At 47.0% G+C, this 14,104-nt stretch overlaps 1 protein-coding gene across 1 annotated transcript in view; it reads right to left on the bottom strand.

Moving 5' to 3' along the window:
• LOC115124774 (proteasome activator complex subunit 4B-like) overlaps window positions 1-13,181 on the bottom strand; it is a 94,941-nt gene extending 81,760 nt beyond the window's left edge. The window contains 3 exon segments of the mRNA XM_065013212.1: window positions 88-204; window positions 12,645-12,785; window positions 13,162-13,181. Coding sequence (XP_064869284.1) covers window positions 88-204; window positions 12,645-12,785; window positions 13,162-13,181 — 278 coding nt within the window.
• Window positions 13,182-14,104: the final 923 nt, after the last annotated feature.

The following is a 14,104-nucleotide window of genomic DNA, read 5'->3' as shown; positions in this document are numbered from 1 at the left end:
TGGATGGGTTGGTTTCAATATGTGGAGTTCTTTAAAAAAAAGACAGCATGTTTTTAACCATTCTGGTAAAAGAGAAGAGGGACATACTTGGGGAACCAGTTGAGGCCCAGGTGTTCGGTCTTTGAGTAGAGGATCCTGTCTTGCAGCTCGTACAGTGGTCTCCAAGGCAACTCCAGGTCCTCACGCGACAGCAACTCTGTTTTTCTGTTAGAAATAGAGTAGGTGGGGTAAAATATGTTAAAGACTTAATTGAAAAAATCATGTCACCCTTGCCTCAAAAAGCTTCTCACGCAATTATGTGGTCAGAGGGTTCAATTTATGGAGAGTATTTCAACTGTGAAACATGAGTCACACTCAAGATTCTCATACAATTAGGAGAGAAACAATAGACCCGAAAAGAAGCAGATTTTTTATTTATTTCATCTTTATTTAACCAGGTAGGCTAGTTGAGAACAAGTTCTCATTTGCAACTGTGACCTGGCCAAGATAAAGCATTGCAATTCGACATACAACACAGAGTTACACATGGAATAAATAGTGGGTGCTGCTATGGTCAATAATACAGTAGAACAAAAGAAAACAAAAAGTCTATATACAGTGAGTGCAAATGAGGTAAGATAAGGGTGTTAAGGCAATAAATAGGCAATGGTGGCAAAGTAATTACAATATAGCAATTAAACACTGGAATGGTAGATGTGCAGAAGATGAATGTGCAAGTAGAGATACTGGGGTGCAAAGGAGCAAGATAAATAAATAAATAAATACTGTATGGGGATGAGGTAGGTAGATAGATGGGCTATGTACAGGTGCAGTGTAAATTCATTAAAAATCCTACAATGTGATTTTCTGGATTTTTTTCCCTCATTTATCGGTCATAGTTGAAGTGTACCTATGATGAAAATTACAGGCCTCTCATCTTTTTAAGTGGGAGAACTTGCACAATTGGTGGCTGACTAAATACTTTTTTGCCCCACTGTACCTGCTGGAGTGTGTGCTACGAGTGGGTGCTGCTATCGTGACTAGTGAGCTGAGATAAGGCGGGGCTTTACCTAGCAGAGACTTGTAGATAACCTGTAGCCAGTGGGTTTGGCGACGCGTATGAAGCGAGGGCCAACCAACGAGAGCGTACAGGTCGCAATGGTGGGTAGTGTATGGGGCTTTGGTGACAAAACAGATGGCACTGTGATAGACTGCATCCAGTTTGTTGAGTAGAGTGTTGGAGGCTATTTTATAGATGACATCACCGAAGTTGAGGATCGGTAGGATGGTCAGTTTTACGAGGGTATGTTTGGCAGCATGAGTGAAGGATGCTTTGTTGCGATATAGGAAGCCAATTCTAGATTTAATTTTGGATTGGAGATGCTTAATTTGAGTCTGGAAGGAGAGTTTACAGTCTAACCAGACACCTAGGTATTTGTAGTTGTCCACGTATTCTAAGTCAGAACCGTACAGAGTAGTGATGCTGGACAGGCGAGCAGGTGCCGGACATGATCAAAGGCTGATTCGAGTGACATTATGTGACATTAACTGATGAGGTGGACGAAGCATTGCATCATACTGGTCTCAAGATTGTTGATGGGTGTGTGTGTGTGTGTTGCTTACATTAGGAGGTTGATGAGCAGAAGGACCAGCTTTCACGCTGATCTCCAGCTTGTCAATGTGAGTGTGTTTACATGCGTGACTGTGTAACCCATGGTCTTACTTGAGGAGGTTGATGAGTAGCCGGGCTAGGCCTTACATCATACTGATCTCCAGCTTGTCAATGTGAGTGTGTTTACATGCGTGACTGTGTAACCCATGGTCTTACTTGAGGAGGTTGATGAGTAGCCGGGCTAGGCCTTGCATCATACTGATCTCCAGCTTGTCAATGTGAGTGTGTTTGCATGCGTGACTGTGTAACCCATGGTCTTACTTGAGGAGGTTGATGAGTAGCCGGGCTAGGCCTTACATCATACTGATCTCCAGCTTGTCAATGTGAGTGTGTTTGCATGCGTGACTGTGTAACCCATGGTCTTACTTGAGGAGGTTGATGAGTAGCCGGGCTAGGCCTTGCATCATACTGATCTCCAGCTTGTCAATGTGAGTGTGTTTGCATGTGTGACTGTGTAACCCATGGTCTTACTTGAGGAGGTTGATGAGTAGCCGGGCTAGGCCTTGCATCATACTGATCTCCAGCTTGTCAATGTGAGTGTGTTTACATGCGTGACTGTGTAACCCATGGTCTTACTTGAGGAGGTTGATGAGTAGCCGGGCTAGGCCTTACATCATACTGATCTCCAGCTTGTCAATGTGAGTGTGTTTACATGCGTGACTGTGTAACCCATGGTCTTACTTGAGGAGGTTGATGAGTAGCCGGGCTAGGCCTTACATCATACTGATCTCCAGCTTGTCAATGTGAGTGTGTTTGCATGCGTGACTGTGTAACCCATGGTCTTACTTGAGGAGGTTGATGAGTAGCCGGGCTAGGCCTTACATCATACTGATCTCCAGCTTGTCAATGTGAGTGTGTTTACATGCGTGACTGTGTAACCCATGGTCTTACTTGAGGAGGTTGATGAGTAGCCGGGCTAGGCCTTGCATCATACTGATCTCCAGCTTGTCAATGTGAGTGTGTTTACATGCGTGACTGTGTAACCCATGGTCTTACTTGAGGAGGTTGATGAGTAGCCGGGCTAGGCCTTACATCATACTGATCTCCAGCTTGTCAATGTGAGTGTGTTTGCATGCGTGACTGTGTAACCCATGGTCTTACTTGAGGAGGTTGATGAGTAGCCGGGCTAGGCCTTACATCATACTGATCTCCAGCTTGTCAATGTGAGTGTGTTTACATGCGTGACTGTGTAACCCATGGTCTTACTTGAGGAGGTTGATGAGTAGCCGGGCTAGGCCTTACATCATACTGATCTCCAGCTTGTCAATGTGAGTGTGTTTACATGCGTGACTGTGTAACCCATGGTCTTACTTGAGGAGGTTGATAGTAGGCCTTACATCATACTGATCCAGAGTAGCCGGGCTAGGCCTTGCATCATACTGATCTCCAGCTTGTCAATGTGAGTGTGTTTACATGCGTGACTGTGTAACCCATGGTCTTACTTGAGGAGGTTGATGAGTAGCCGGGCTAGGCCTTGCATCATACTGATCTCCAGCTTGTCAATGTGAGTGTGTTTGCATGCGTGACTGTGTAACCCATGGTCTTACTTGAGGAGGTTGATGAGTAGCCGGGCTAGGCCTTGCATCATACTGATCTCCAGCTTGTCAATGTGAGTGTGTTTGCATGCGTGACTGTGTAACCCATGGTCTTACTTGAGGAGGTTGATGAGTAGCCGGGCTAGGCCTTGCATCATACTGATCTCCAGCTTGTCAATGTGAGTGTGTTTACATGCGTGACTGTGTAACCCATGGTCTTACTTGAGGAGGTTGATGAGTAGCCGGGCTAGGCCTTACATCATACTGATCTCCAGCTTGTCAATGTGAGTGTGTTTGCATGCGTGACTGTGTAACCCATGGTCTTACTTGAGGAGGTTGATGAGTAGCCGGGCTAGGCCTTGCATCATACTGATCTCCAGCTTGTCAATGTGAGTGTGTTTACATGTGTGACTGTGTAACCCATGGTCTTACTTGAGGAGGTTGATGAGTAGCCGGGCTAGGCCTTGCATCATACTGATCTCCAGCTTGTCAATGTGAGTGTGTTTACATGTGTGACTGTGTAACCCATGGTCTTGAGGAGGTTGATGAGTAGCCGGGCTAGGCCTTGCATCATACTGATCTCCAGCTTGTCAATGTGAGTGTGTTTGCATGCGTGACTGTGTAACCCATGGTCTTACTTGAGGAGGTTGATGAGTAGCCGGGCTAGGCCTTACATCATACTGATCTCCAGCTTGTCAATGTGAGTGTGTTTACATGCGTGACTGTGTAACCCATGGTCTTACTTGAGGAGGTTGATGAGTAGCCGGGCTAGGCCTTACATCATACTGATCTCCAGCTTGTCAATGTGAGTGTGTTTGCATGCGTGACTGTGTAACCCATGGTCTTACTTGAGGAGGTTGATGAGTAGCCGGGCTAGGCCTTACATCATACTGATCTCCAGCTTGTCAATGTGAGTGTGTTTACATGCGTGACTGTGTAACCCATGGTCTTACTTGAGGAGGTTGATGAGTAGCCGGGCTAGGCCTTACATCATACTGATCTCCAGCTTGTCAATGTGAGTGTGTTTGCATGCGTGACTGTGTAACCCATGGTCTTACTTGAGGAGGTTGATGAGTAGCCGGGCTAGGCCTTGCATCATACTGATCTCCAGCTTGTCAATGTGAGTGTGTTTACATGCGTGACTGTGTAACCCATGGTCTTACTTGAGGAGGTTGATGAGTAGCCGGGCTAGGCCTTGCATCATACTGATCTCCAGCTTGTCAATGTGAGTGTGTTTACATGCGTGACTGTGTAACCCATGGTCTTACTTGAGGAGGTTGATGAGTAGCCGGGCTAGGCCTTACATCATACTGATCTCCAGCTTGTCAATGTGAGTGTGTTTACATGCGTGACTGTGTAACCCATGGTCTTACTTGAGGAGGTTGATGAGTAGCCGGGCTAGGCCTTACATCATACTGATCTCCAGCTTGTCAATGTGAGTGTGTTTACATGCGTGACTGTGTAACCCATGGTCTTACTTGAGGAGGTTGATGAGTAGCCGGGCTAGGCCTTGCATCATACTGATCTCCAGCTTGTCAATGTGAGTGTGTTTGCATGCGTGACTGTGTAACCCATGGTCTTACTTGAGGAGGTTGATGAGTAGCCGGGCTAGGCCTTACATCATACTGATCTCCAGCTTGTCAATGTGAGTGTGTTTACATGCGTGACTGTGTAACCCATGGTCTTACTTGAGGAGGTTGATGAGTAGCCGGGCTAGGCCTTGCATCATACTGATCTCCAGCTTGTCAATGTGAGTGTGTTTGCATGCGTGACTGTGTAACCCATGGTCTTACTTGAGGAGGTTGATGAGTAGCCGGGCTAGGCCTTACATCATACTGATCTCCAGCTTGTCAATGTGAGTGTGTTTACATGCGTGACTGTGTAACCCATGGTCTTACTTGAGGAGGTTGATGAGTAGCCGGGCTAGGCCTTACATCATACTGATCTCCAGCTTGTCAATGTGAGTGTGTTTACATGCGTGACTGTGTAACCCATGGTCTTACTTGAGGAGGTTGATGAGTAGCCAGGCTAGGCCTTACATCATACTGATCTCCAGCTTGTCAATGTGAGTGTGTTTGCATGCGTGACTGTGTAACCCATGGTCTTACTTGAGGAGGTTGATGAGTAGCCGGGCTAGGCCTTGCATCATACTGATCTCCAGCTTGTCAATGTGAGTGTGTTTACATGCGTGACTGTGTAACCCATGGTCTTACTTGAGGAGGTTGATGAGTAGCCGGGCTAGGCCTTACATCATACTGATCTCCAGCTTGTCAATGTGAGTGTGTTTACATGCGTGACTGTGTAACCCATGGTCTTACTTGAGGAGGTTGATGAGTAGCCGGGCTAGGCCTTACATCATACTGATCTCCAGCTTGTCAATGTGAGTGTGTTTACATGCGTGACTGTGTAACCCATGGTCTTACTTGAGGAGGTTGATGAGTAGCCGGGCTAGGCCTTGCATCATACTGATCTCCAGCTTGTCAATGTGAGTGTGTTTACATGCGTGACTGTGTAACCCATGGTCTTACTTGAGGAGGTTGATGAGTAGCCGGGCTAGGCCTTACATCATACTGATCTCCAGCTTGTCAATGTGAGTGTGTTTGCATGCGTGACTGTGTAACCCATGGTCTTACTTGAGGAGGTTGATGAGTAGCCGGGCTAGGCCTTACATCATACTGATCTCCAGCTTGTCAATGTGAGTGTGTTTACATGCGTGACTGTGTAACCCATGGTCTTACTTGAGGAGGTTGATGAGTAGCCGGGCTAGGCCTTGCATCATACTGATCTCCAGCTTGTCAATGTGAGTGTGTTTGCATGCGTGACTGTGTAACCCATGGTCTTACTTGAGGAGGTTGATGAGTAGCCGGGCTAGGCCTTGCATCATACTGATCTCCAGCTTGTCAATGTGAGTGTGTTTACATGCGTGACTGTGTAACCCATGGTCTTACTTGAGGAGGTTGATGAGTAGCCGGGCTAGGCCTTACATCATACTGATCTCCAGCTTGTCAATGTGAGTGTGTTTACATGCGTGACTGTGTAACCCATGGTCTTACTTGAGGAGGTTGATGAGTAGCCGGGCTAGGCCTTACATCATACTGATCTCCAGCTTGTCAATGTGAGTGTGTTTACATGCGTGACTGTGTAACCCATGGTCTTACTTGAGGAGGTTGATGAGTAGCCGGGCTAGGCCTTACATCATACTGATCTCCAGCTTGTCAATGTGAGTGTGTTTACATGCGTGACTGTGTAACCCATGGTCTTACTTGAGGAGGTTGATGAGTAGCCGGGCTAGGCCTTGCATCATACTGATCTCCAGCTTGTCAATGTGAGTGTGTTTGCATGCGTGACTGTGTAACCCATGGTCTTACTTGAGGAGGTTGATGAGTAGCCGGGCTAGGCCTTACATCATACTGATCTCCAGCTTGTCAATGTGAGTGTGTTTACATGCGTGACTGTGTAACCCATGGTCTTACTTGAGGAGGTTGATGAGTAGCCGGGCTAGGCCTTACATCATACTGATCTCCAGCTTGTCAATGTGAGTGTGTTTGCATGCGTGACTGTGTAACCCATGGTCTTACTTGAGGAGGTTGATGAGTAGCCGGGCTAGGCCTTGCATCATACTGATCTCCAGCTTGTCAATGTGAGTGTGTTTACATGCGTGACTGTGTAACCCATGGTCTTACTTGAGGAGGTTGATGAGTAGCCGGGCTAGGCCTTGCATCATACTGATCTCCAGCTTGTCAATGTGAGTGTGTTTACATGCGTGACTGTGTAACCCATGGTCTTACTTGAGGAGGTTGATGAGTAGCCGGGCTAGGCCTTACATCATACTGATCTCCAGCTTGTCAATGTGAGTGTGTTTACATGCGTGACTGTGTAACCCATGGTCTTACTTGAGGAGGTTGATGAGTAGCCGGGCTAGGCCTTACATCATACTGATCTCCAGCTTGTCAATGTGAGTGTGTTTACATGCGTGACTGTGTAACCCATGGTCTTACTTGAGGAGGTTGATGAGTAGCCGGGCTAGGCCTTGCATCATACTGATCTCCAGCTTGTCAATGTGAGTGTGTTTACATGCGTGACTGTGTAACCCATGGTCTTACTTGAGGAGGTTGATGAGTAGCCAGGCTAGGCCTTACATCATACTGATCTCCAGCTTGTCAATGTGAGTGTGTTTGCATGCGTGACTGTGTAACCCATGGTCTTACTTGAGGAGGTTGATGAGTAGCCGGGCTAGGCCTTGCATCATACTGATCTCCAGCTTGTCAATGTGAGTGTGTTTACATGCGTGACTGTGTAACCCATGGTCTTACTTGAGGAGGTTGATGAGTAGCCGGGCTAGGCCTTACATCATACTGATCTCCAGCTTGTCAATGTGAGTGTGTTTACATGCGTGACTGTGTAACCCATGGTCTTACTTGAGGAGGTTGATGAGTAGCCGGGCTAGGCCTTACATCATACTGATCTCCAGCTTGTCAATGTGAGTGTGTTTACATGCGTGACTGTGTAACCCATGGTCTTACTTGAGGAGGTTGATGAGTAGCCGGGCTAGGCCTTGCATCATACTGATCTCCAGCTTGTCAATGTGAGTGTGTTTGCATGCGTGACTGTGTAACCCATGGTCTTACTTGAGGAGGTTGATGAGTAGCCGGGCTAGGCCTTACATCATACTGATCTCCAGCTTGTCAATGTGAGTGTGTTTGCATGCGTGACTGTGTAACCCATGGTCTTACTTGAGGAGGTTGATGAGTAGCCGGGCTAGGCCTTACATCATACTGATCTCCAGCTTGTCGATGTGAGTGTGTTTGCATGCGTGACTGTGTAACCCATGGTCTTACTTGAGGAGGTTGATGAGTAGCCAGGCTAGGCCTTGCATCATACTGATCTCCAGCTTGTCAATGTGAGTGTGTTTGCATGCGTGACTGTGTAACCCATGGTCTTACTTGAGGAGGTTGATGAGTAGCCGGGCTAGGCCTTACATCATACTGATCTCCAGCTTGTCAATGTGAGTGTGTTTACATGCGTGACTGTGTAACCCATGGTCTTACTTGAGGAGGTTGATGAGTAGCCGGGCTAGGCCTTACATCATACTGATCTCCAGCTTGTCAATGTGAGTGTGTTTACATGCGTGACTGTGTAACCCATGGTCTTACTTGAGGAGGTTGATGAGTAGCCGGGCTAGGCCTTACATCATACTGATCTCCAGCTTGTCAATGTGAGTGTGTTTACATGCGTGACTGTGTAACCCATGGTCTTACTTGAGGAGGTTGATGAGTAGCCGGGCTAGGCCTTACATCATACTGATCTCCAGCTTGTCAATGTGAGTGTGTTTACATGCGTGACTGTGTAACCCATGGTCTTACTTGAGGAGGTTGATGAGTAGCCGGGCTAGGCCTTGCATCATACTGATCTCCAGCTTGTCAATGTGAGTGTGTTTGCATGCGTGACTGTGTAACCCATGGTCTTACTTGAGGAGGTTGATGAGTAGCCGGGCTAGGCCTTACATCATACTGATCTCCAGCTTGTCAATGTGAGTGTGTTTACATGCGTGACTGTGTAACCCATGGTCTTACTTGAGGAGGTTGATGAGTAGCCGGGCTAGGCCTTACATCATACTGATCTCCAGCTTGTCAATGTGAGTGTGTTTACATGCGTGACTGTGTAACCCATGGTCTTACTTGAGGAGGTTGATGAGTAGCCGGGCTAGGCCTTACATCATACTGATCTCCAGCTTGTCAATGTGAGTGTGTTTACATGCGTGACTGTGTAACCCATGGTCTTACTTGAGGAGGTTGATGAGTAGCCGGGCTAGGCCTTACATCATACTGATCTCCAGCTTGTCAATGTGAGTGTGTTTGCATGCGTGACTGTGTAACCCATGGTCTTACTTGAGGAGGTTGATGAGTAGCCGGGCTAGGCCTTACATCATACTGATCTCCAGCTTGTCAATGTGAGTGTGTTTGCATGCGTGACTGTGTAACCCATGGTCTTACTTGAGGAGGTTGATGAGTAGCCGGGCTAGGCCTTGCATCATACTGATCTCCAGCTTGTCAATGTGAGTGTGTTTGCATGCGTGACTGTGTAACCCATGGTCTTACTTGAGGAGGTTGATGAGTAGCCGGGCTAGGCCTTGCATCATACTGATCTCCAGCTTGTCAATGTGAGTGTGTTTACATGCGTGACTGTGTAACCCATGGTCTTACTTGAGGAGGTTGATGAGTAGCCGGGCTAGGCCTTACATCATACTGATCTCCAGCTTGTCAATGTGAGTGTGTTTGCATGCGTGACTGTGTAACCCATGGTCTTACTTGAGGAGGTTGATGAGTAGCCGGGCTAGGCCTTACATCATACTGATCTCCAGCTTGTCAATGTGAGTGTGTTTACATGCGTGACTGTGTAACCCATGGTCTTACTTGAGGAGGTTGATGAGTAGCCGGGCTAGGCCTTACATCATACTGATCTCCAGCTTGTCAATGTGAGTGTGTTTACATGCGTGACTGTGTAACCCATGGTCTTACTTGAGGAGGTTGATGAGTAGCCGGGCTAGGCCTTACATCATACTGATCTCCAGCTTGTCAATGTGAGTGTGTTTGCATGCGTGACTGTGTAACCCATGGTCTTACTTGAGGAGGTTGATGAGTAGCCGGGCTAGGCCTTACATCATACTGATCTCCAGCTTGTCAATGTGAGTGTGTTTACATGCGTGACTGTGTAACCCATGGTCTTACTTGAGGAGGTTGATGAGTAGCCGGGCTAGGCCTTACATCATACTGATCTCCAGCTTGTCAATGTGAGTGTGTTTACATGCGTGACTGTGTAACCCATGGTCTTACTTGAGGAGGTTGATGAGTAGCCGGGCTAGGCCTTACATCATACTGATCTCCAGCTTGTCAATGTGAGTGTGTTTACATGCGTGACTGTGTAACCCATGGTCTTACTTGAGGAGGTTGATGAGTAGCCGGGCTAGGCCTTGCATCATACTGATCTCCAGCTTGTCAATGTGAGTGTGTTTACATGCGTGACTGTGTAACCCATGGTCTTACTTGAGGAGGTTGATGAGTAGCCGGGCTAGGCCTTACATCATACTGATCTCCAGCTTGTCAATGTGAGTGTGTTTACATGCGTGACTGTGTAACCCATGGTCTTACTTGAGGAGGTTGATGAGTAGCCGGGCTAGGCCTTACATCATACTGATCTCCAGCTTGTCAATGTGAGTGTGTTTACATGCGTGACTGTGTAACCCATGGTCTTACTTGAGGAGGTTGATGAGTAGCCGGGCTAGGCCTTGCATCATACTGATCTCCAGCTTGTCAATGTGAGTGTGTTTACATGCGTGACTGTGTAACCCATGGTCTTACTTGAGGAGGTTGATGAGTAGCCGGGCTAGGCCTTACATCATACTGATCTCCAGCTTGTCAATGTGAGTGTGTTTGCATGCGTGACTGTGTAACCCATGGTCTTACTTGAGGAGGTTGATGAGTAGCCAGGCTAGGCCTTACATCATACTGATCTCCAGCTTGTCAATGTGAGTGTGTTTGCATGCGTGACTGTGTAACCCATGGTCTTACTTGAGGAGGTTGATGAGTAGCCGGGCTAGGCCTTACATCATACTGATCTCCAGCTTGTCAATGTGAGTGTGTTTACATGCGTGACTGTGTAACCCATGGTCTTACTTGAGGAGGTTGATGAGTAGCCGGGCTAGGCCTTACATCATACTGATCTCCAGCTTGTCAATGTGAGTGTGTTTACATGCGTGACTGTGTAACCCATGGTCTTACTTGAGGAGGTTGATGAGTAGCCGGGCTAGGCCTTACATCATACTGATCTCCAGCTTGTCAATGTGAGTGTGTTTGCATGCGTGACTGTGTAACCCATGGTCTTACTTGAGGAGGTTGATGAGTAGCCGGGCTAGGCCTTACATCATACTGATCTCCAGCTTGTCAATGTGAGTGTGTTTGCATGCGTGACTGTGTAACCCATGGTCTTACTTGAGGAGGTTGATGAGTAGCCGGGCTAGGCCTTACATCATACTGATCTCCAGCTTGTCAATGTGAGTGTGTTTGCATGCGTGACTGTGTAACCCATGGTCTTACTTGAGGAGGTTGATGAGTAGCCGGGCTAGGCCTTACATCATACTGATCTCCAGCTTGTCAATGTGAGTGTGTTTGCATGCGTGACTGTGTAACCCATGGTCTTACTTGAGGAGGTTGATGAGTAGCCGGGCTAGGCCTTACATCATACTGATCTCCAGCTTGTCAATGTGAGTGTGTTTACATGCGTGACTGTGTAACCCATGGTCTTACTTGAGGAGGTTGATGAGTAGCCGGGCTAGGCCTTACATCATACTGATCTCCAGCTTGTCAATGTGAGTGTGTTTGCATGCGTGACTGTGTAACCCATGGTCTTACTTGAGGAGGTTGATGAGTAGCCGGGCTAGGCCTTACATCATACTGATCTCCAGCTTGTCAATGTGAGTGTGTTTACATGCGTGACTGTGTAACCCATGGTCTTACTTGAGGAGGTTGATGAGTAGCCGGGCTAGGCCTTACATCATACTGATCTCCAGCTTGTCAATGTGAGTGTGTTTACATGCGTGACTGTGTAACCCATGGTCTTACTTGAGGAGGTTGATGAGTAGCCGGGCTAGGCCTTACATCATACTGATCTCCAGCTTGTCAATGTGAGTGTGTTTACATGCGTGACTGTGTAACCCATGGTCTTACTTGAGGAGGTTGATGAGTAGCCGGGCTAGGCCTTACATCATACTGATCTCCAGCTTGTCAATGTGACTGTGTTTACATGCGTGACTGTGTAACCCATGGTCTTACTTGAGGAGGTTGATGAGTAGCCGGGCTAGGCCTTACATCATACTGATCTCCAGCTTGTCAATGTGACTGTGTTTACATGCGTGACTGTGTAACCCATGGTCTTACTTGAGGAGGTTGATGAGTAGCCGGGCTAGGCCTTACATCATACTGATCTCCAGCTTGTCAATGTGACTGTGTTTGCATGCGTGACTGTGTAACCCATGGTCTTACTTGAGGAGGTTGATGAGTAGCCGGGCTAGGCCTTACATCATACTGATCTCCAGCTTGTCAATGTGACTGTGTTTACATGCGTGACTGTGTAACCCATGGTCTTACTTGAGGAGGTTGATGAGTAGCCGGGCTAGGCCTTACATCATACTGATCTCCAGCTTGTCAATGTGAGTGTGTTTACATGCGTGACTGTGTAACCCATGGTCTTACTTGAGGAGGTTGATGAGTAGCCGGGCTAGGCCTTACATCATACTGATCTCCAGCTTGTCAATGTGACTGTGTTTACATGCGTGACTGTGTAACCCATGGTCTTACTTGAGGAGGTTGATGAGTAGCCGGGCTAGGCCTTACATCATACTGATCTCCAGCTTGTCAATGTGAGTGTGTTTACATGCGTGACTGTGTAACCCATGGTCTTACTTGAGGAGGTTGATGAGTAGCCGGGCTAGGCCTTGCATCATACTGATCTCCAGCTTGTCGATGGTGATCAACTCGTACAGCAGCTTGATGAACAGCACATGGTCCTCCTTGCTGAACTTCCTGCCGTACAGCCGTATGTACCTACAAGAAAATAATCTTTAGGGCACAGCCACAGAGATGCATGAACACAAACCAGACGGGCCTCGACATTAACGCTTGTCCTCTTGTCCAGGACAAATAAAAAAGAAATAAAAAAGAAAGTTTCACAAGAATAGAGTTAATCTGCCCGAATGGAAATATATATATATATATTTTTTTACATTTCCATATATGCTACTGTTCAAAAATTCAGGGTCACTTAGAAATGTCCTTGTTTTTGAAGGAAAAGTAATTTTTTTGTCAATTAAAATAACATAAAATTGGTCAGATGTCTACAGTGTCAGTGCCTACAGTGTAGACATTGTTAATGTTGTAAATGACTATTGCAGCTGGAAACGGCTTTTAACGGAATACCTACATAGGCGTACAGAGGCCCATTATCAGCAACCCTCACTCCTGTGTTCCAATGGTACGTTGTGATAGCTAATCCAAGTTTATAACTTTAAAAAGGCTAATTGATCATTAGAAAAGCCTTTTGCAATTATGTTAGCACAGCTGAAAACTGTTGCAAAAAGCTAAGAAAAAACAGCTGTGACAGCCATGGCTAACAGAGGAGCTGAACAACTGGAAAAGCCTCCCGCTTCATTTAAGTCTCATGTATGGGAGCATTTTGGCTTCCCTGTCAAATATGATGATGGAAGAAGGGTGGTGGACAACACCATTACGGTGTGCAGGCGTTGTGCCACAAGAAAGCCGTATGATCATGGAAATACATCGAGCATGGCCACACATTTAAAGCGTCGTCACTCTGGTGTGTCAGTGACAGGAGCCAACACAGCCAAGAGACAACAACTTCTCACCGCGACATTTAAGCAGCCCTTTGCTGCAGAATCAGACCGGGCTAAAGCCATCACCAAATCTATTGGGATGTTTATCACTGCAGACATGAGGCCATACTCTGTTGTGGAAAACAAAGGGTTTCAAAATATGGTGAAAGTGCTTGAGTCACGCTACGAAATCCCCTGCCGCACCCACTTCAGTATGAAGATCATGATCTTTATGAACAGGAAAATATTAGAATTGTCAACGAATTATCCAAGGCATCCTCTGTTGCCCTCAGCACAGACGGGTGGACCTCCAGGGCAATGGAAAGCTACGTGACTGTTCGCTACACCACAGAGGAGTGGACCTCCAGGGCAACGGAAAGCTACGTGACTGTTCGCTACACCACAGAGGAGTGGACCTCCAGGGTAACAGAAAGCTACGTGACTGTTCGCTACACCACAGAGGAGTGGACCTCCAGGGCAACGGAAAGCTACGTGACTGTGACTGCTCACTACACCACAGAGGAGTGGACCTCC

This window comes from Oncorhynchus nerka, linkage group LG28 (genome assembly GCF_034236695.1).
Source record: "Oncorhynchus nerka isolate Pitt River linkage group LG28, Oner_Uvic_2.0, whole genome shotgun sequence".
In the NCBI taxonomy this organism is placed as follows: Eukaryota; Metazoa; Chordata; class Actinopteri; order Salmoniformes; family Salmonidae; genus Oncorhynchus; species Oncorhynchus nerka.
The sequence above is the reverse complement of the archived record's forward strand: the minus strand, read 5'-3'. Positions and strand labels throughout refer to the sequence as shown.